The 21,420-nt window shown below is 54.9% G+C and overlaps 1 protein-coding gene across 1 annotated transcript; it reads right to left on the bottom strand.

The window, feature by feature from the left end:
- Nucleotides 1-4,783: 4,783 nt before the first annotated feature.
- TCN2 (transcobalamin 2) lies at nucleotides 4,784-20,478 on the bottom strand. Its single transcript, XM_052654651.1, has 9 exons — nucleotides 19,962-20,478; nucleotides 16,531-16,723; nucleotides 15,627-15,796; nucleotides 12,815-12,976; nucleotides 11,407-11,579; nucleotides 11,097-11,283; nucleotides 9,916-10,087; nucleotides 7,611-7,726; nucleotides 4,784-5,475 (listed from the first exon to the last, which is right to left on the bottom strand). The coding sequence occupies exons 1-9, from the start codon at nucleotides 20,023-20,025 to the stop codon at nucleotides 5,414-5,416; spliced, it is 1,299 nt and encodes a 432-aa protein (XP_052510611.1). The 5' UTR covers nucleotides 20,026-20,478; the 3' UTR covers nucleotides 4,784-5,413.
- Between the last annotated feature and the right edge of the window lie 942 nt (nucleotides 20,479-21,420).

Below are 21,420 nucleotides of genomic sequence, written 5' to 3'. Positions count from 1 at the left end.
GCGCTCAGCCTTCACAGTCCAACTCTCACATCCATACATGACTACTGGAAAAACCATAGCCTTGACTAACGGACCTTAGTCAGCAAAGTAATGTCTCTGCTTTTGAATATGCTATCTAGGTTGGTCATAACTTTTCTTCCAAGGAGTAAGCATCTTTTAATTTCATGGCTGCAATCACCATCTGCAGTGATTTTGGAGCCCCAAAAAATAAAGTCTGACACTGTTTCCACTGTTTCCTATCTATTTCCCATGAAGTGATGGGATCGGATGCCATGATCTTCCTTTTCTGAACGTTGAGCTTTAAGCCAACTTTTTCACTCTCCTCTTTCACTTTCATCAAGAGGCTTTTTAGTTCCTCTTCACTTTCTGCCTTAAGGGTGGTGTCATCTGCATATCTGAGGTTATTGTTATTTCTCCCGGCAATCTTGATTCCAGCTTGTGTTTCTTCCAGTCCAGCGTTTCTCATGCTGTACTCTGCATATAAGTTAAATAAGCAGGGTGACAATATATAGCCTTGATGGACTCCTTTTCCGATTTGGAACCAGTCTGTTGTTCCATGTCCAGTTCTAACTGTTGCTTCCTGACCTGCATACAGATTTCTCAAGAGGCAGGTCAGGTGGTCTGGTATTCCCATCTCTTTCAGAATTTTCCACAGTTTATTGTGATCCACACAGTTAAAAGCTTTGGCATAGTCAATAAAGCAGAAATAGATGTTTTTTCTGGAACTCTCTTGCTTTTTCGATGATCCAGCGGATGTTGGCAATTTGATCTCTGGTTCCTCTGCCTTTTCTAAAACCAGCTTGAACATCACGAATGGCTGCAGGTGTCCCCTAATCCCCATAGCAATCCTTGGACTGGAATTAAAAACCCCCAGCCCGCTGTTGATTCATACCAGCTGAATCAGAGACCCTCTGGTGTGTCCAGGAATGTGTTTTGTTTTATTTTCCTTTGGTGATTCTGAGACCCACAGGAGCCTGCAAATAGTCCATATTGTAGAGCAGATTTCCAGATAAAGGACAAAAATATGCAGGAATTAATATTTAGGGAGGGTTTCTCCAGGAGGGGTTGCAGGAGGGGAACTGAGCCAGCCAAGGGGGCGGCTCCCCCTCCCCCAACATTTCCTGAAGAGGAGGAATCAGGGCCCCTGTGGGTTAGATTAGCTTTGAGATTTTTGTCAGTTTTCCTTTCAGCTTCCTTTAATTAAAAAAAAAAAAAAAGCAATGAATTAAATGCAGGAGATGTGATTTTGGTCCCTCGGTCAGGAAGATCCCCTGGAGGAGGACATGACTAAGTGACTTTCACTTTAGTAGTTTTTAATTCAATTTATCCATTCATCCAATTGCTCAGTCGTGGAAATGACTCTTTGCGACCCCATGGACTGTAGCCCACCAGGCTCCTCTGTTCATGGGGATTCTCCAGGCAAGAATACTGGAGTGGGTAGCCTTTCCCTTCTCCAGGAGATCTTCCCAACCCAGGGACTGAACCCAGGTCTCTCTCATTGCAGGCGGATTCTTTACCTGGTGGACCACAAGGGAAACCCAAGAATACTGGAGTGGGTAGCCTATCCCTTCTCCAGCAGATCTTCCCGACCCAGGAATCAAACTGGGGTCTCCTGAATCACAGGCGGATTCTTTACCAACTGAGCTATCAGGGAAGCCCTCAGAAATACTAACCACCCTCCCATCTTCTCAGAGCTGAGCCAGTGGGGAGTGGTAGGCAGTGTCGACACTCTCCAAGACTGGCACAAAGCCCTTTGACCTGCCCTGCCTGGTGAGAGGTGAGCTATGAGGAAAGAGGAACCCTAACCCTGGGTAGGCCTTGGTGGGAAGGAGAGATCAGTAAACCCAGGCGTGGGAGTGGGGGGAAGGGGGAGGGGCTCGTGCTGCTGAGGGGGTGGGGGTGGATTCAGACCAGGTCTGTCCAGCTCCTGAGCCCTAGTTTTTAACCTGCTTTGACCTGCAGGCACCAAGGCTCTCTACAGGATATTCCCCTCACGGAAGAATAAGGGGCGCGCCTAGCATCACAGAACGCAGCAGGGGCTCCTTCGAATTCCTTGCCCCCCCGCCAAAACCCAGACAAGTCCTAAGGAGCCTGCCCCGCCCACAGGCTCCCAGAGCCCTCAGGTCTGAGTACTGCCCTTGGGGTGCTCACCCCCTAACCCCCATCCCTTAACCCCCTACCCTCCAACCCCCTACCCCTCACCCCCTAACCCCCAACTTCGGTGTTAATCACCGAAGCAGGTGATTCGGCGAGGGACCCTGGGGGCACAGGAGGGAAGAAGCACCCATTTCCAGCAGCTGGGCTGCAGAGGCTGTGGGACAGGTCTCTGAATGTCCCCAGCCCAGTCACTTTGCTGTGGGGCCTCAGCCTTCCTGATTGTGATCTGCCGTGGGCTCACAGGCTTGACCCGAGATGCCTGCCCACAGCTGCGGGTTAGGGAACACGTGGCGCGAGGGGACGTGGCTTGTCTGCAGTCACATAGCTCTAAACGTGGTCAGACATGAACCTGGGCCCCATTCCCAGGGAGGGCCTCTGCTTACGACAGTTCTTCTTCTTTTTTTCCCTTTTTGGCCTCGACCAGGGATCGAACCCACGCCCCGTGCCATGCAAGTGCAGAGTCTGAACCCTGGGACAGACAGGGAAGTCCCCATCAGCCCTTACTGTGGACATGACTGTCCTCACCCACCCCCTCTCGGGGTCCCTGCGGATGGAGCCAGACTAGACACCTGCCCCAGGGCCCAGAAGTCAGCTGTGCTGGTCGGACCCCTCCCCAAGCTTTGGGACACAGGCTGAGAAAATAAAAGGGGGCTGGCAAACTGACCACGCTCAGAGGAAGCTGGCCGAGGGGGAGGCCGAGGAGAGGGCTTGAGTGCGTGCGGGGCAAGGAGCCAAGCTTCCCGGCTTCCACTGCCCTGCCCCCACCTCTACAGCCCTCGCTTGGTGGGCTGAGCCTTCCCAGCAAACATCCTTTGATTGGAGCAGGATTCAATAGCTTCCTGCTTCTTAGAGCCAAACACGCCCCGACTAAGACAGTCCCTGGGGGGAGGACCACATCCAGACCCTGGACCACCGAGGGTCCTTTACATCAACCCCCAACCCATAGCCTGGCCTGTGACCCGCCCCAGCCAGCACTCCCCACCCGATGGGAGGGGCCCTGGCTTCCTTTGCGGGGGGAGTGGTGGTTCGAGGTAGGGGCAAGGGCGGGGGTCAGTGGGTGAGGATCTTGGCTCTGCCACCCCCGGGCTGTGTGACCTGAGGCAAGCCGCAGACCACTCTAAGCCTTCACCTTACTGTGAAGGGGTCACAGGGCTGGTCCCAGATCCCTCTCTGGAGCACCCTTGGCCTAGATCAAGGCGGGACAGGGGAACCAGCACTCTGGGGGGCTGGGTGTGGACATTACACCTTAAACACAGAGGTCCTGTTTTCATTGGGCTTTCAGATCCTTTGATGTTTGTCTCAATATCAAGGCAGTTTCTATTTTTTAAAGATTTTTTTCTGATATGGACTACTTTAAAGACTATTGCATCTGTTACGATGTTGCTTCTGTTGTACGGCTTGTTTTTTTGACTACAAGGCATGTGGGATCTTAGTTCCCAGGTCAGGGATCAAACCTGCACCCCCTGCACTGGAAGGAAAAGTTCTAGCCCTTGGACCACCAGGGAAGTCCCTTCAGAGCGTTTCTTAAATTGCCTACTTCCCTCACCTGCCCAGACCCTAAATACTGGGGAAGAAGCACATATTTAATCTGTGGTGTTGCTGACTCCATGAGAGTCACAGTAAAACCTGACGTGCAGTCAGAGGGTCCCTCCCAGGGCAGACCTCCTTCCTAACCTTGGTGCGAGGGGGCTAACGGGGTGCCTGCCTGGCTAGAACCCCACTTTTCAGAGGGGAACCCAGAACCCAGCCCTTCCCGCTGACAGGCAGGGTCGCCACCCCACTGGCAGCTGAGGCCCTGACCGTCCTCTGAGGAAAAGCTCGGGGGTTCTGGGCCTCCAGCTGAATTTGGACTCTGCCATGTAATCCCAGCCATTGCCAGCTAAAAAGTGTCACTTGCCTTCTGCCTCTACAAGAATTAAGTCACTAGCCACTGCAGGCGCTGACCTTCAACACACCCTGAAAGGAGTTCAAGGTGGAGATCGAGAACGAGGTACTCTGCTCTGGGAAAAGCTGGACGAACAGGCCACCAGGTAGATATTTTCAGGAGATTTTATGAGCCTAATTCTTGCATCTTCTCATATCTGGAAAAGCACTAAGATCATTAGTGGAGCCATCTGCTCCTCGTGGCTAGCAGTAACCTTCACAAGATGAGCAGGAAGCTTCTCCTAAAATATGTGCTTAACTGCACATACCTCCTTCACTAAAATCATATATATATATATATATATATATATATATATATATATATATATATACTGAACCCCCTTACCTCTTTGGAGCAGTTTCTCAGAACTATCTAAAATTCTGCCTCCCAGGCCATAGTCTCCATTTTGCCCCAAATAAAACTTAACTCCCTACTCTCATGTTGCGCTTTTTTTTTTTTAAGTCAACACAATCTTTGAAGGCCCTGGTTTTCAGTGTTTGCGTGGAAGAGCCTGGAAGCCTCCCCAGGTCTATCTGTCTCCTAAATCACCACCCCACACCCCAGCCCTGGGCCACTTTGGGCAAGTCACTCTCCCTCTCTGAGCACTGATTTGCTCATCTGAAAGCAGAGAGGAAAAGAGAAACATCCAACCTCAGAGTTGTGCAAGAAAGCATCTAGAAAGTACACACCCCTAAACAGTAATTGGCATCACCACTGCCAGCCTCGGTCCCCCAGGACCCAGAAGGACACTCACTCAGCCTCCTCCGCTGCCCACAGGGCTGTCTCCCCTCCTCTGCTCCCAGCACCTGCACTGACTCCGAGCTCAAGGCATCCGGACGCTGAGCCACGTGCACAACCAACTCTTTAATCACTTTGGAGGTGGGCTGAGAGCTCTGCAGAGACCCTCAACAGCAGTAAACAACGCAGCTGGCTCTGGGGCGGCAGCCTCGACGACAGAGTGGAGAGCTGGGGTCAGGGCTGCAGGGCTGTCCTCGAGGGACCCCCATCGCAGCGAGCAGTACTCATGAGGCGGCCAGGGAGGAGTCTGAGACGTTTACCCCCTCCAGCCTGTGAGTGACCTTCACGGGTCACCTGTGGGGCCAGGTGGGACCAGACCCAGGCAGACAGACCTCCTGGGGGAGGTGCTGGGCTCCCTGCTCCAGGTGGGCGGTGGTTTAGGACCCCCGCAGGGCTGGTGGCTGAGGGATCCACGGACAAGTGTGCAAGAGAAGGCAGCAGGATCAGGCGTGTGCCCATTACTGGGGTGTCTGGAGGGAGGGCGGGAGACAGGAAGTGTGGGAGGCAGCGGGGTGGGTGAGCCGGTGGGGGGGGCTACCAGCTAACCAGCCTCAGCTCGATGGTCTCTCCATCCTTAGGTCTGTAGTCAGCAATACCTGCAGAAATAGGTTGGGGAGGTGGGTTTTAACAGGGCAGAGTGTACCCCATCCCGACCTCACCTTCTAGACCCCTGCCCTGTAAAATGGGCTCAGGGCTCAGTGGTGGGATACCCAGGTTCTGTGCAGAGCCAGTCTGGAGACTCCGGACTCAGTGTGACCTCAGGGTCGCTGAGACCCACAGGCTCACTTTGCAATGGGGAATCCCCCAGGCAGGTGGGAGGGCATGAGATGGCACCCTAATAACCACCGTGGGGCCAAACGGACCAGAGACCCTGACAACACTGATGGGCGGGGTCACTGTCTTCACGGCCCCCCCGAGGGGCCACCCAGAAGAGGGACCTGCTCGGGGAGGTCTGGGGAGAAGCAGGGCCACGAGTGCGGTCAGCCTGCACTCCTGAGGCACCATCCAGGCTCTGGCACGACTCCCGGATTCAAGCCTGAGCTCTGTACTCATAGGCATGTGATTCTGGGCAGGTTATGTAACCTCTCCGAGCACTGGTACTCCCATGTCTAAAATGAGGGTAGTGATAATATCAACAACCCGGTTCTCCTTTTTTCCCCAGGGGAGTGGGCTTCCTGCTGGACCGGGGGGCCGGGTCGGGGAGGTAGAGGACACCACCACCCACATCTGCCTCATGGCTGAGTCCATCAGGCTCTCCCCTTCAGCTACCTCCTCCATCCAGCCTTTATCGGTAATAGAGGCCAGATCTGGTCTCTCCATCTGTAGCCTCTTGGTTTTATTTCTCAATTTGTCCAGAAGCCAGGCAGGGAGAAAGACGGCTTTTTACTGGGCTCCCTCAGTAAGTCCCACCTTCTGTAAATCACTCGGCTCAATCCCCTGGCACAGGGCAAGTGCCCCCTAGAAGTCCCAGATACCAGAAGCGGGGACAGATGATCCTTAAGAGTTTGTCCAGTGATGGGGCTGATGCTCAGGGATACTTTGACAGTGTGGGGAGTTAAAACTGGAGATGCGCTAAAGGCCCAGCGGGAGTTGATAAGCTGCGGTCCGCCCATCCCATCCCACACCAGGGCTGGGCCCTGACTGGCCTAAGCCAGGCTTGCGACGGTCCCTTCTCTCTAGCCAGGGACGGGCGCAGAGGGGCGGCTCCTGGTAACAGGGAGGGGTCCAGGAATGCACCTGAATCCCAAGTCTGCCTTCAAGATGCCAGGAAACGTGTGCTGGGCAATTCACAGACAAGTTTCCTGCCTCATAAAAGGGAGCAGCCCCGGGAAGACACAGAGCAGCTTCTCCGGAGGAGGAAGCCAGCAAAGAGAGGAGGAGGGTTGCGGGGAGGTGGGGCTGGGGCTGAACTCCTTTCTCCCCCTGGAATCTGGTCACAGGAGCCAAGAGATGGGCCAATGAAAGCTTCATCGTGGAAGCTAGGTTGTGTTACATTACTGTTCCTTGCAGCCCAAACCACCCCGCTGGGTGATATATTCTATGTGGCTATTACAAAGAAAGGGGAAGATCTACACACACCCACATAGAAAGATGGCAAAAGGATGAAAAAGATAAACTGCAAAACCATGTATCGAGTTTGCCATCCAATACGTCAGCCATTAGCCACAAGTACCTATTGAGCACTGGAAAGGGACCAAAAAAAGATGCAAAATATGTCATCAACGATTCTGCGTTGATTACATCTTGGAATGATATCATGGATGTACTGGATTAAATAAGATGTATTGTTAATGTTAGTTGGATCAACTGCACAATTTAGGATTACACGTGATGAGGCTCACATTTTATTTCTATGGGACAGCATTGCTATAGAGTATGGCTTCATTTTTACGAGAAAACAAACATACATATTTTTTTAAATTACCTGGAAGAAAATACACCAGAAGTTAAAAAAAAAAAAAAAAGTTAATCTCTGGGTAGTGGATTGTGGGCAATTTTAAATTTCTTCTTTTCTGTCTATCTGCTTTCCCAGAGTTGCCACAGTGACATACACAAAAATTCTTAAGAATACAGTTAAATGTATTATATGCAAACTTGAGTGTCAGCGGTGACCTGAGGCTGAGCCCCAGGAAGGTTCTGGGGGAAAGCTGGGGTGAGTTGACGAAGCCTGGGTTGTGGGACAGGGCTGGGCTGAGGAACACGTCCGCAGGGGGCTGGCCACCAGACTCACCTTGCTGCAAGGGGGTGTCAGGAGCTTGGAGAACCTGCCAGAACTCACGTTCCCCAGCCTTTTTCCCCAGCACGGAGGTCAGGAAGGGGCCTGACAGGGAGGCCTGTGTTCTAAACCTACCAAAGGGACAGACGAAGAGAAAGAAAAGGTGACTTTTGCTCCCATCGACCCAAGGGCAGAAGCTGAACCACTCACAGAAAGCAAACCCTGCTCTCACTTTCAGGGCAGTGCTAGCCAAGCCCTTCCTGGGCAGCCTCACCAGGGGCCCTTCCTCCACACCTCCTCTCCAGCCCCACAGACGCCTCCCACTCTGGGGGCTGACCTTGCAGCGGGGTGAGAATCAGAAGCTGCCAACACCCAGAGTGAGGCCAGCGGGAGGAAGAAGTAGAACAGGTGAGACAGAGGCAGAGACACCCAGGGGCATTTCTGTGGCTCAGTTGTTTAGCCGCTAAGTCGTGTCCGGCTCTTTGGGGATTCCATGGACTGTAACTCACAAGGATCCTCTGCCCATGGCATTTCCCAGGCAAGAATACTAGAGTGGGTTGCCATTTCCTCCTCCAGGGGATCTTCCCGACTCAGAGGTCAAACCCGAGTTTCGGGAAGCCCCCTCTGTGGCTCAGGGGCACCCCCATTCTCTCGGCTGGGTTGCTCAGTCTTCCCTCCGAGTCTACACACCCCACGCTGCCTGCTACCAGAGAGGCTTGGATTAGATTCCTGGCCTTTGCAACCAAGACACTCCTTCACACCGCCCCTCCCTGAGCATGGACACGGCCACCAAAATGACTCTCTTCAGAGGCCGTGGCCGTCCTCTCTCCTTATCAGTGGCATTGGCCTTGGAGAGGGAGGGTTTTCATAGTTCTTGCCCTCAGGGTGACCTGGTCAAAGGGAAGGTTTTAGGGAGCAGCCCATACCCAGATCTCAGGGGCCACGTGGCTGCCCGGAGCGCCGCTGGCCTGCCTCGCTCCATTGCCCTCTCCCCTCTGTCTCTTTTTCGCCACCTGTCTCTCTTCCTCTCTCTCCTTCCAGAGTCCAGCTTTCTCTGCCTGCACTCATGTGCCTCGAACATGCCTCCCTTCTGGCCCCTGAACCTAGCTCAGGCACCCTTTCTACCACCAAGAGAATCATTTCTCAGACTGGTATCCCTGACATTTTCTCAGAGGTCCTGCAGTTCTGAATAAAACTGTCCAAGTTGGAACTTCCCTGGTGGTCCGTGGTTGAGGCTCTGCGCTTATACTGCAAGGGAGTCTGGGTTCGACTCTGCTATGGAAACTAAGATCCCACACGCTGTGGTGTGGCAAAAAAAAAAAAAGTTCAAATTTCTTTCCATTTTGATGACAATGTCCAAACATGACCTTGGTAATCCCAGGTGGCTCAGTGATAAGGAATCTGCCTGCCAATCGCAGGAGATGTAAGAGACCCGGGCTCGATCCCTGCGTCAGGAAGATCCCCAGGGGAAGGAAATGGCAACCCACTCCAGTATTCTTGCTTGAGAAATCCCACGGAAAGAGACGGGCGGGCTACCGTCCACGGAGGCGCCAAAGAGTCGGACACGCCTGAGCAACCGAGCATGCACGTCAGCTGGGTGCCCCAGTGCCTGCCAAGGGCACCCGGCGTGTGGGCCAGCGGTGCGGCCGTCAGCGCACTGCAGGCTCTGGGGTCCGCTGGGAGGCACTCAGCCTCTGGGCTGGACCCCCGCCGGGGACCCCGGCCATCTTACTCAGGTGACACGGCGGGGCCCAGAGCAGTGCTCTGGAAACACTCATCTCTGATCCATCCCATGTCAGGGTGAGAAGCAAGCAGAAGGCCACTGTCCCACCGCACTCTGCAGAAGGGTTGGCCAGGTGACTCCATCACAGGGATCGGACCAGGATCGTTTGATACTAAACAGTCTCACCCTTCTGAAAGGTAGCCTGTGTTGAGTGCTTACTAAGTGCGTGACCCTGCACACAAAAAGCACGTGTTAACACCACGTCCTGTCTGCCCTCATGCCCTAGTTCCCGAAGGGGCCCTGGCGGGTGGGAGGTGAGGGGCGCCGCGCCGTCCTCATGAGCTGCAGGGAAGGCATCTGGCCTGGTCCCCAGCTGGAGAGCGCGGAGCTGGAATTCCAGGGTCTGCCTTGGGAGCCTGCTCTCCCAACCCTGACGCCTGTTTCCACCACAGCATGGGGGCGTCGGGGGCAGAGCAGGTGGGAGAAAGGCTGGGCCTCTCCCGAGGGAGCCCGCTCTCCACCCCCTGCCTCACCGCGTCCTGTTTCGGGGGATGCCGGGTCGGGTCAGGTGAGGGCCGGGAGGTGGGGAGGTCTCACCTGAACCTTCCGTGCTCCTGGGCGTTCTTCAGGACGTCTTCCAGGGAGGAGCCGGCAGGGACAGAGACAGAGTGTGTGTATGAAGGGGAGACGCCGGAGACCTTCAGCACAACGTCAATGAACTCCGGGACTTGGGCCTGTGGCGGGGTCTCCGGAGCCGGTTCCAACAGGGCTACACCGGAGAGAGGGGAAGGGGCAGCCGCTCTGAGGGTAGGGGGCCAGGCCTTAGTCCTCCTTTCTCCCCAGGAAGACACTGTGGCCCATTGGGACCTCCTCCTTCCCCTGGGTCCCCTACCCATCAATACCGCCGCCAATACCACCCAGCTGCTTTCCCAGCCTCCCCAGTCCCTCAGCTCCCACATCCCCCACCACCCAAGCTCAGGCCCCCCACTGGTTTCTCTGCTCTAGTGCCCCCTCCCACCTACCTGCCTCCCCAGCAGCCCAGGGGGTCCTTAACTAGAACATACATCTGTTCACGTCATCCTCCGTTACCTCTGCGGGATCCCCTCCTTTTCATCCTCCTGCCTTCCTGCCACTCCAGCTCCTCCTCCCAGACCCCACGCTGCAGTGGGACCCTCCCTGCAATTCCAGACTGTACACCTCTGAGCCTTTGCCCTTGACACCCCCTCCCCACTCTGCCTTCCCCCCTCTCTTCTCCACTGGCAAATCCCACCCACCGACCCTAGTCCCTCCCTCAGATGAAGCCCTGATTCAGGCAGCTAACTTCATAATTCAGGGAGTCATTATGAGGTATGCGAGCTAATCAAATTATTAGCTGGGGAGCTAATGTCTCTCCCCATCCATCCATCCATCCATCTACCCATCCATCCATCCATCTACCCATCCATCCATCCATCCATCCATCCATCCATCCATCCATCCATCTACCCATCCATCCATCCATCCATCCATCCATTCATTCATTCAAACATTTCTGTACTGGGCATCACACAAGGGGCTGAAGAGTCACAGCAAGCCTGTAGCTCACCGTTTGGGGTCTCCCTCCCCATACTGAGCATCTAGAACCTGTGAAGGCATCTTAGCTGCAGGTGTATCCCACGCACACCTGCAGACCCCCGCTGATTCAGCAAATCAAGATGGAGCAAGATCCCCCCCACCCTCACTGGGACAAGGAGACTTCAGTGCAGATTGAAAAGAGCGGGGCTTCTCTGAAAAGCTACCTCTTGGAGCCTGGCAGTCTGGGGAGATGAGATCCACATAGCTCTTCTGGTTCAGGACGGGCAGCAGCTGAGAGATCATGAGAGGGTTCTGGAAGGTCTTGCGCTGTAGACTGGCCTGCAGAGCAGCCTTGGCCTTGAGGCAGGCCATGCCCAGCTCCACAGTGGGGCTGAGGGAGCCCGTCAGCAACTGGGGATGGAATGGGGAAGAGAAGGAGGAGGCGGGTCAGAGGGGCCGGGTCTTCCAGCCCCTGGCTGGTCCATTTCCCTCCAGCCACTAGGGCAGAGCGTGGCCCCGGAGTCTCTTCCCCACCTGCAGAGCCAGAGGAGTGCTGTAGACATTCCCGAAGTAGCCCTCTGGGGTCTGGGCCTTCAGGATCTTCTCCTGCACTCTCCTGAGGGCCAGGCTGATCCGGTCTCTCTGGCTGGGGTTGAGGTTGGACAGCTCCAGACAGGAGAAGGCCAAGCCTGCCATGGCCATGGTGTCTGCAGGGGACGAAGCGATGTCTTTGCTTTTTCACAGACTGCCTAGGTTTGCCATAGGTTTTCTTCCAAGGAGCGAGCATCTTCTAATTTCGTGGTTGGGGAAACTAAGAGTCCAAAAGCTGTGTGGTATGGCCCCCCCACCCCCAAAAAACAAAAAACCACAAATGAACAAACGAAACAACTCCCCTGGTGATTCTAAGGCGCAGGCAGGTTTGCAAGCGAGTGGTGTAGGATAAGGTCCTCTTGACCCTCCCTCCTCCAGTCTCTCTCACTAACCTCTATCCGGTGACCGACCATCCCAGTTTGCCATCCTGGAAACTGGGCAGACTGGGCTGAGTTGTTCCGCCCAGCGGGTGGAAACTTTCTAAAATGCTGCTCTGACCCTATTTCTCCCCTTCCTCCAGCCCTCCCGCGGCTGCGCATTACCCCGAGGTCCTTCCCCAGGCTGACGCTGCTTAGCTCTATCCCCTGTTAGTGGGAGATGCACCAGGACAAGAGAGGGCCCTGGAGACCCACGTCACACAGGAAGGAAGCAGATCCGGAATCCAGGTTTCAAGCCTCCTGCTTCATTTTTGGGTTTTTTTTTGGCCCCACCTCAGGGCATGTGGGAGCTTAGTTGCCTGGCCAGGGATCAAACCTCTGCATTGGAAGCACAGAGTCTTAACCACTGGACCACCAGGGAAGTCCCTTCCCAGCTTACTCGATGAGAACATCATAGCTGTGTGTCCAGCACTTTCTCCACGCCGGGCGCCATGCTATGTCGTTTACTTATTAGACATCTCCTTGCATGAGACAGGGCGCTCAGGGCCGGTGCACTGGGACAACCCTGAGGGAAGGGTTGGGGAGGGAGGTGGGAGGGGGGTTCAGGATGGGGGACACATGTACACCCGTGGCTGATTCATGTCAATGTATGGCAAAACCACTACAATATTGTAAAGCAATTAGTCTCCAATTAAAATTAATTAATTTTAAAAAACCAGACATCTCTTACTGAGATGCCGCTGAGGGGGTTATTTTACCAGAGAAGCTGAGCTAGAAAGGCCAGCTGAGCTGTCCGGGGTGACCTGCAGTAAGAGTGTGGTGGAGGATGGGGGGATGTGATGCCCCTGCACCACAATGAGCCCTCACCGTTCCGCCTCCTAATGGACCCGACAGGAGGGGTCCCAAGGAAAGGTGAGCCTGGGGCCAGCGGCTGCAGGGGCGCCAGCCTGGCCTTCAGGGTGCGGCCCACTCACCCACAGAGACGTGGTCCTGCAGGAGATGAGGCTCGTGTTCCACGGCGTACAGGAGCTTGCCCACCACACTGTCGTGGACTCGCTTCTGGTGGACACACAGGGCCAGGATGCCCAGGCCGTACTGGTAGTAGCTGGTGCGGGGGTGGCCCTGGTGGTTGTGCCCTGGGAGCGAGAAAACCACGGGGTGGGAGCGTCACACTTGCCCCTCCCAGCAACCAGCCCCCCGCCAGCACCAGCTTCCCAACACCCTCCTTTGGGTGGTGAAAGTGAAAGTCACTCAGTCGTGTCCGACGCTGCAACCCCATAGACTATACCCTCCATGGAATTCTCCAGGCCAGAATACTGGAGTGGGTAGCCTTTCCCTTCTCCAGGGATCTTCCCAACCCAGGGATCGAACCGGGGTCTCCTGCATTGCAGGCGGATTCTTTATCAACTGAGCTATCAGGGACCCTTCTTTTCTTCACCCCCTTTGACACATACTTGCTGAGACGCCACTGAGTGTCAGGCGCTGTGCCTGGAGGTGTGGACAGTGATGAGAGGCCAGGCACAGCGCAGCCAGTGCTAGCTGAGGACTTGCTCATACCCAGCCCAGGCAGCGACATGTCAGTATGCGGCTGGCTGTTCTCATTTTCTGAACAAAAGTTTGTCTTCTCCCTGGGCCTCCAGAGGCAGGGGAATAACAAGTCTGGGTGAGATCGATTGCTGCTTCTTTAGGGAAGAAATCAGCCTGTGTTGTTTATCAAGCCACTTTAACTTTTGGGGTGTCCAAGTAGAAATCTGGTGTGGCAGTTTTTCTTAGAAGCCATAGGAAAGCAGATTTCCCTGGGGGTTGTGGTGGTTTCTGTAAAGAAAGCTGAGCACCGAAGAACTGATGCTTTTAAACCGTGGTGTTGGAGCAGACCCTTGGACTGCAAGGAGATCCAACGAGTCCATCCTAGAGGAGATCAGTCCTGAATATTCATTGGAAGGACTGATGCTGAAGCTGAAACTCCAATACTTTGGCCATCTGATGTGAAGAACTGACTCATTTGAAAAGACCCTGATGCTGGGAAAGATTGAAGATGGGAGGAAAGGGGGACGACAGAGGATGAGATGGCTGGATGGCATCACTGACCCAATGGACATGAGTTTGACTAAACTCCAGGAGCGGTTGATGGACAGGGAAGCCTGGCGTGCTGCCGTCCTTTGGGTCACAAAGAGTCGGACACGACTGAGCGACTGAACTGAACTGAGCTGAACTGAACTGCAGTGGGGGTGGGGTCTGCCTGGGGAGGGAGGAAATACTGAGTGCCGCCCTCTGCTGGTGGTGTGTGGGCACAACCTCGCCTCTGCCTCAGGGCCAGGTAGTTGCCCTCCCACCTGAATTCTCTCTGTGAATTCTGAGCTGCTGAGAGGACTGGCTGCCCTGCTCACGAGACCATGATTATAACTGAATTGTGGACCGAGGTCCAAGGGGCTGAATAACAGAGGTCTCTGAATAGCTGGGGAGCCGGGGCAGGATTCTCTGAGGCAGTGACCCAGGGGAGGGAGGGAGGGAGGCGGAGGCCTATAGGAGTGAGCTAGAAGAGGAAAGAAACCTTCCAGATAGGGGGTTCCCTGGATCTGTCAAGACCCTGGTCTGCCAGGTGAGCTGAGAGATATGGCCGGGGTGACTGGAGCCCACGGAGGGGCGGACGAGTGGGTGGGCAGGGTCCGCAGAGGAGAAACGGGCAGACAGACTGGGCCTGAGGGCTGTGAGCACAGCAGCGAGCAGCTCCTGCAGGGTTTACGCGGCGCTAACAGGATCAAATGTATATTTACTTGATTAAAAAAAATTTTTTTTTTGGCCACACCTCGTGGTATGTGAGACCTTAGTTCCTCAGTTCAGTTCAGTCGCTCAGTCGTGTCCGACTCTTTGCGACCCCAGGCCTCCCTGTCCATCACCAACTCCCTGAGTTCACTCAAACTCATGCTCATTGAGTTGGTGATGCCATCCAGCCATCTCATCCTCTGTCATCCCCTTCTCCTCCTGCCCCCAATCCCTCCCAGCATCAGGGTCTTTTCCAGTGAGTCAGTTCTTCGCATCAGGTGGCCAAAATATTGGAGTTTCAGTTTCAGCATCAGTCCTTCCAATGAACACCCAGGACTGATCTCCTTTAGGATGGACTGGTTGGATCTCCTTGCAGTCCAAGGGTCTTCTCCAACACCACACTTCAAAAGCATCAGTTCTTCGGCGCTCAGCCTTCTTCACAGTCCAACTCTCACAACCATACATGACCACTGGAAAAACCATAGCCTTGACTAGATGGACCTTTGTTGACAAAGTAATGTCTCTGCTTTTTAATATGCTGTCTAGGTTGGTCGTAACTTTCCTTCCAAGGAGTGTCTTTTAATTTCATGGCTGCAGTCACTATCTGCAGTGATTATGCGCCTCCTCTATTGGAAAGTGGAGTTTTAACTGTTGGGCTGCTGGGGCAGTCCCCAGGTTTATACTTTAAATGCTCACTCTGTGTGGGCCGGGTTGAGTCAGGAGGCAGGAGAAGCAGAGGGAGGCTAAGGAGTAAGGAGGCTGGGCAGTTGTCCAGAGGAGGATAATCAGACCAAGCTTGGTGGCTGGGCAGCAGGACTTGCCAACAGAATGCATGCGGGGTGCAAGAAAGGCTTGATTAAGGATGCCTCCTGGAGCAGGTCTAAGCCTTCTCGATAAATATCAAGACAGGCAGAGCAGAGGGCAGGAAAGAGGCCTGAGGAGAAAACCCACAGCTCTGATGTGGACGTTCCACGATGCTGGCCGATGCGCCCTCCCCACCCCTGGCAGCCCGCGCCTCCTCACCGATGGCCGACTTCTCGTCCTCCAGGAACCGCTTCAGCTGGGAGACCAGCCTGTCCCCCTTGCGGCCTCCGACGAACTCGCAGTTGGCCCGGAGAGCCAGCAGGTAGAGGGCCAGTTGGCCCATGGAGGGCTTGGCCTCGGAGTCATTGCCGTCCTTGCTGGAGGAGGGCCTAGGACCAAGCCAGGTAACAAAACTTTTGTGAGAAAGGGCCTTCCTGGTAAGCTTGCCTTGGGGCGCTCTCCCTGCCAACATGACAAACTGGGGGAAAAAATCCTAGCGGTTGGAAGGTTTCTGAGACCTGCCAGAAGCAGATGTAGTCAGTGATGTAAGTTGTGAGGTGTACGTCACACATATTTCATAAAGATGTCAAGTTGAACTCAAGGACAAACTGAGAGCTCTTGAGTCCAAGTGACCTGTCTGCCCCGCCACTGTGGCCACCCTTCCCCTGCAGCCTCCCTTTCTTCCTCTCCCCGCCCTGCATCCACTTCCCAAGAGGGAGTCCAAGCACGAGACGCTCTCTGGTGGTCCTGACCCTTCGCCCCTCATTCAAACTCCCAAGCGGGACCTCAGGACAAGCCCCACCCAACTTAACATCCCCTGGAAAGGGAGCGCAGATAGTCTGATGCTGCCGCTGGGCTCAGTGTGAAAGAGTGCGGCCATGGATTAGTGATGTCTGCCTCAGTCAGGCAGAGGGCGGTACAGAGGCCGCACGAGGGCCCTGGATTGGTGTCTCCAGTCCGGTCAGACCAACCCCACTCCGCAGATGGAGAGAGGCCCAGAGGAAGTGAAACTTGCCCTAAGGTCTCCCAACAAAGCAGCGACAGGCCCAAACCGGAGCGCGGGTCTCCTGCCTCCTAGGATGACGGGCAGCCCGGGAGAAAGGAAGAGAGAGCATGGCCGGACCTCAGGAGGCTCTGCTGGTAGCTGAGCTTGAGGCTGTGCAGGTAGTGGGCTTCCTTGGCCCCAGCCTGCAGTCTCGAGAGGCGCAGGCCCACGTAGATACTGGGGTTCAGCTGCTCCGGGGAGAGCCGGTCCATCCAGGGCAAGAGGCGCTGGCCCAGCCTCTCCACCAGCGTGCTGTCCACCTCGGTTATCTCTTAGGAAAGAGAAGAGGCCAAGTGAGGGGGCAGGGCCAGGCCACCAGCGGCATCTTATCAAGGTCTTTTCCAGGGAATAAACATCCCCACCTTTACAGCCACCGGCCACACACCCGACTCGTATGGGGGAATCCGGTTTTAACAAGAGGCAGCCGGCAGCCGGAAAGAGTGGCTGGAGTCGGCCAGGAAAGAGGTGGTGGGCCCAGGGCAGAAGAAGCGGGTACCAGACAGCCACTCTGCTCATCAGAGACTGGCAAGTGACGGGGGATTCCCCAGGCACCACGCCCCAGCCCTCTTGGTCCTCATGCCAGCCCTGCCTTCAATGTAGGTGCTGGGAGCAAAGAGGAAACAAGTTCAAAGCTGTGGGTGTGTCCCACCTGTTTACAGAAACTGCAGCCCACGTGGGAACAGGTTAAAGATCCAGTTTTTAAAACATAAATAGACTCACAGATGTAGAAAACAAAACTACAGTTACCGTGGGGAAAAGGGGAGAGAGGGATAAACTGGAAGATTGGGACTGACATGCACACACTGAAAAAGTGAAAATGTTAGTTGCTCAGTCATGTCCAACCTTTTGCAACCCCATGGACTGTAGCCCGCCAGGCTCCTCTGTCCCTGGGATTCTCCAGGCAAGAATACTGGAGTGGGTTGCCATTCCCTTCTCCAGGGGATCTTCCTGACCCAGGGATCTCCCCCAAGTCTCATGCATCGCAGGCAGATTCTTTACCATCTGAGCCACCAGGGAACCCCAAGTACATACTACTGTCTCTCTCTATATATAAAACAGATAACCAAGTAAGGACCTACTGTATAGCGCAGGGAACTTTACTCAATACTCTGTAATGATCTATATGGGAAAAAAATCTTTTAAAAAAGTGGACATAGGTATACATATAACTCATTAACTTCCCTGTATAGCAGAAATTAACATTGTACATCAACTATATTCCAATTACAAAAAAAAAAGAAAGAAAACAACACTGTAGGCTCACTGGGGCTGTTTGGTGAACTTCCTTGGGGGCAGATCTCAGAATAATGCTTTTCCTGCCACCTGAGTTTAGGTGAGAAGGACCTGAGATTGTGAGCTAAACTGCTGGAAAGCCAGTGTCATTGTCTGCAGCCATTTATCTGTGTGGTTCGGGATTCAGCCACGAGGAAAGCAGAAGCCTCAGGGGTATTTCCCAGCTCCACCAGACAGGAGCCAGCCTCCCTCAGGGAGGGCACCTGGGCTGAGGAGGTGGCCTTGGACTTTTCCCGGCTACTTCCTCCTAATTGGTTAATGGTGGCTCAGATGGTAAAGCATCTGCCTGCAATGCAGGAGACCTGGGTTCCATCCCTGGGTCAGGAAGATTCCCCCGGAGGAGGGGAATGGCAACCCACTCCAGTATTCTTGCCAGGAGAATTCCATGGACAGAAGAGCCTGGCGGGCTACAGTCCATGGGGTTGCAAAAGACACTACTGAGAGACTTCAATTTCACTTTCCTCTTAATTGCAGTGGGGATTCCAGCTGCTGGGCAGCTACCCCCCCAACCCCCCCCCCCCCACCAAGAATGGAACAAAGGAACTTGAGGGGTGGGTGCTTCTCTTTTCCTCGCTCTTTCTCTGTGGCTTTCTGTGTGTCCACCTCCATTTCTGTAGGAGTTTCTCTCTCTCTCTGTCTCTGGAGCTATCTCATTCTCTCCATTTCTCAGCCAGTTCTGTCTGCTTATCCATCCTTCCACAGTTCTCTTTTCCTCTCCCTCTTCTTCAAACCAGAGAGGGAGCCCCTGCCCTGAGCCAGGGCTCCGACCTCCAGCGGGTGAGTCAGCTCTGGGATTAGAGAGAGGGGAAGAAAAGCTGGTGCTCTAAAGAGAGGCAGGTAAACCCGATTCAGTCTCAGCAGGAAGGAGCCAGGCAGATTCCCCCCGGGGGTAATAAAAGTGAGCCTGGGTGAGCGCGCTGCCCTCTGGGCCTGGGGTTCACAGGGCCGCCCAGCTCTGCCAGCCGAGGACTCGCTCTGACAATGGGCATCCCTGTCATATTCGCAACCACACGGGGCTTGAAGCTGGCAGAGCAGAAATGCTTGCGTCACACCAGGAGGAAGGCGGGGAGCATTCTCAACCCCTTTTACAAGTGAGGGAATGAGACTGGGGGCGACTAAATAGCCTGGCAGCAGTGGGCTGTACCCCCAAACCCAGCCCAGCACTCTAAAGGGGTCAAGCCTATGGACGAAGTGTTGAAAGGCTCATACCCTGGGGACTGTCTGGATAGGAATCAAGAGCCAAGGGCTTGAGGGGTCAGAGACTCCTGGTGCCCAGGGAAGATCCTGACCTGGAGTTCTGAGAACCGAGTTCCAGCAAAGTCCTGGAAAGCCACGGCGCCTTGGGCAGGCAGTTCACCTGGTCCCTATGACCCTTGACCGCTTCATCCGTCACCTGGACACAAGTGAGCCTGCCTCTCGGTTTCTCCGTGGGTCACAAGAGATCCCACTGGTGGGTGCCTCCCTTCCTGCCTCTGTGTCCTGCAGGGCTCCAGGGCGTCAGCAGCCTGTGTGCTCTGACTCCTAGACAGGCCCTGAGAGGCCCCCGGGGCAGCAGGCAGGCCCCTGGATGTGGAGTGCAAAGCTAATGCCTTGCCATCCTCACACCCCGGGTCTTCACCTGCTCACCTTCCCTCTGTCTGGGGTGCCCCCCTGCCCCCCACACTCCTCTCCTCACCACCACCAGCGCCTTTTCCTTTGGGTCTCAGTTCCTGCATCGCCTCCTGGTCCTCGGAAATTCCACCCTTTCTCCCTGAATTGGCAGCGCCCAGCTCTCTCCCTCCAGCCCGGGGGCTTCCTTTGGCCACAGCCCCCAAGCCCAGCATTGACTTGCCTCTTGACCATTGTCCCTTTCACTAGAATGGAAGCTCTATCTAGCTGGGGCAGGGCTGGGACCCCTTTCTTGCTCCCTGTTTTTTCCCCAAAGCCTAGTCCCACACCTGGCATAGCGAAAGCTAGGTCAACATGTACTGAATGAATGAATCAACGAAAGACTGAGGTCATGGAAGCGACCTCGTCTAGGAGCAAGTCAGACATATAGTTCATCTCAACACAGCACGCCAAACGTGTTGAGGTTCAGGGAAGTCCAAACCGCCGTGGGAGCCCCGAGGGGCATCTAAGTCACCCCCCAACACACATCCGAGCCTCGGTTTCCCTCCTTGTATAATGAGGGGCTAGGACAAGATGGTCCTCTCTCCAGGTTAGATCCAGTTACTCACCGCAGATTTGGGCTAGCGCTCCCAGGCCCCCCAGCAGGAAGAGGAGGGCCCCGAGGTGCCCCATGGCAGGAGCAGGGGGTGGACAGCAGGCGGGGAGCGGGACAGGCTCCTAGGGCTGGCCGGGTAGAGAGAGGCTCTCCTGACCACAGCGGTCACTGCTCCGAAAGAGGCAGCTTCCTGTCACTGATTAATCCCTCCACGCCCGTGGGCACACTGCTAAGTCAGCGGAGGGGAAAGGGAAAAGGTCTACAGCTGAGGGGAAAGGGAGGCCAAAGACCAGGGGAAGGAAGGGCAGAGCAGCGCAGGCCTTCCTGGAGGCGGGGGCGGGGGCGGGGGCGGCCAGCCACACCTTCCCCGCCGCCCGAAGAGCCCTGGACGGCGGTGCAGAACGTCGGACTGCTGATCTGCTCGAGTCTGTCCAGCCACGCCAGTCTGTAATGCCCTCGGCCGTTCCCGCGGTAGACAGGCACGGCTGGGTTGCCTACCTGGTACCCCTCCCAGAAGGAGCCCCTGAAACTGCCCACCCCGGCCTGGGACAGAGGAACGGGACTGAGAGCTGGGACAGTCACGTGAGCAGTCAGCTGTTATCTGGCCGCCTGCTCAGAGGGGGCGCGGCCGCTGGACCCGGACCACACCGCCCAGTTTTCTCAACCAACCGGAAAGACGGGCGCCTCCTGGGAGACAAAACAAAGCAATTTAAGGAGCGAGATTTAATCATTAGACACACGAAGCAGGGCCACTTGCAAGGACTAGGAAAGTCACCTAGAAATAGTCCCTGCAAGGAGAAGAGAGAACAAAGGCTTCCCCATCCACCAAGCCCCACAGAAGAATCTGTGTCCAAGAGTTAGCTCTGGAGGTGCTGTGTTAACCTTGGCATCTCTGAGTCTGAAATGGTTTCTCTTGTGTGAGCCAAAGGGGTTGGAGAAGATCATTCTAATTAAGCTCCCTTCCAGCTCAACTTTAGACCTTAAAACATCTTTTTTTTTTTTTTTTGCTAAGTCACTTCAGTCATGTCCGACTCTGTGTGACCCCATAGGCGGCAGCCCACCAGGCTCCCCCGTCCCTGGGATCCTCCAGGCAAGAACACTGGAGTGGGTTGCCATTTCCTTCTCCAATGCATGAAAGTGAAAAGTGAGAGTGAAGTCGCTCAGTCATGTCCGACTTGCAAATACAATTTTTTTCTGCAATCATTGTATGGGTAGTTGCCATGGTTCATTCTTTCAAGACAATCTGGTTTTGTGCCTGACTTCTCACAAGCCAATAGATACAGACAGAAATAAATACAGAGACGTGCATCTGTTTGCAAATATAGAATTAGACCGTCTAGTGCAAGGAGGCTGGGTGTGGCCCGTCAGGGTGAAGCTCTCCTGCAGACCCTCGGGTTCAGACCTCCAGGGGGACCTTGGAACTCTGTGGGCAACGGAGCGGTCATGGTCTGGGTCAGGGCTGCCCGGCTCCC

The sequence above is a fragment of the Budorcas taxicolor genome, chromosome 17 (assembly GCF_023091745.1).
Source record: "Budorcas taxicolor isolate Tak-1 chromosome 17, Takin1.1, whole genome shotgun sequence".
In the NCBI taxonomy this organism is placed as follows: domain Eukaryota; kingdom Metazoa; phylum Chordata; class Mammalia; order Artiodactyla; family Bovidae; genus Budorcas; species Budorcas taxicolor.
This window is presented reverse-complemented; position numbering and strand designations above follow the sequence as displayed.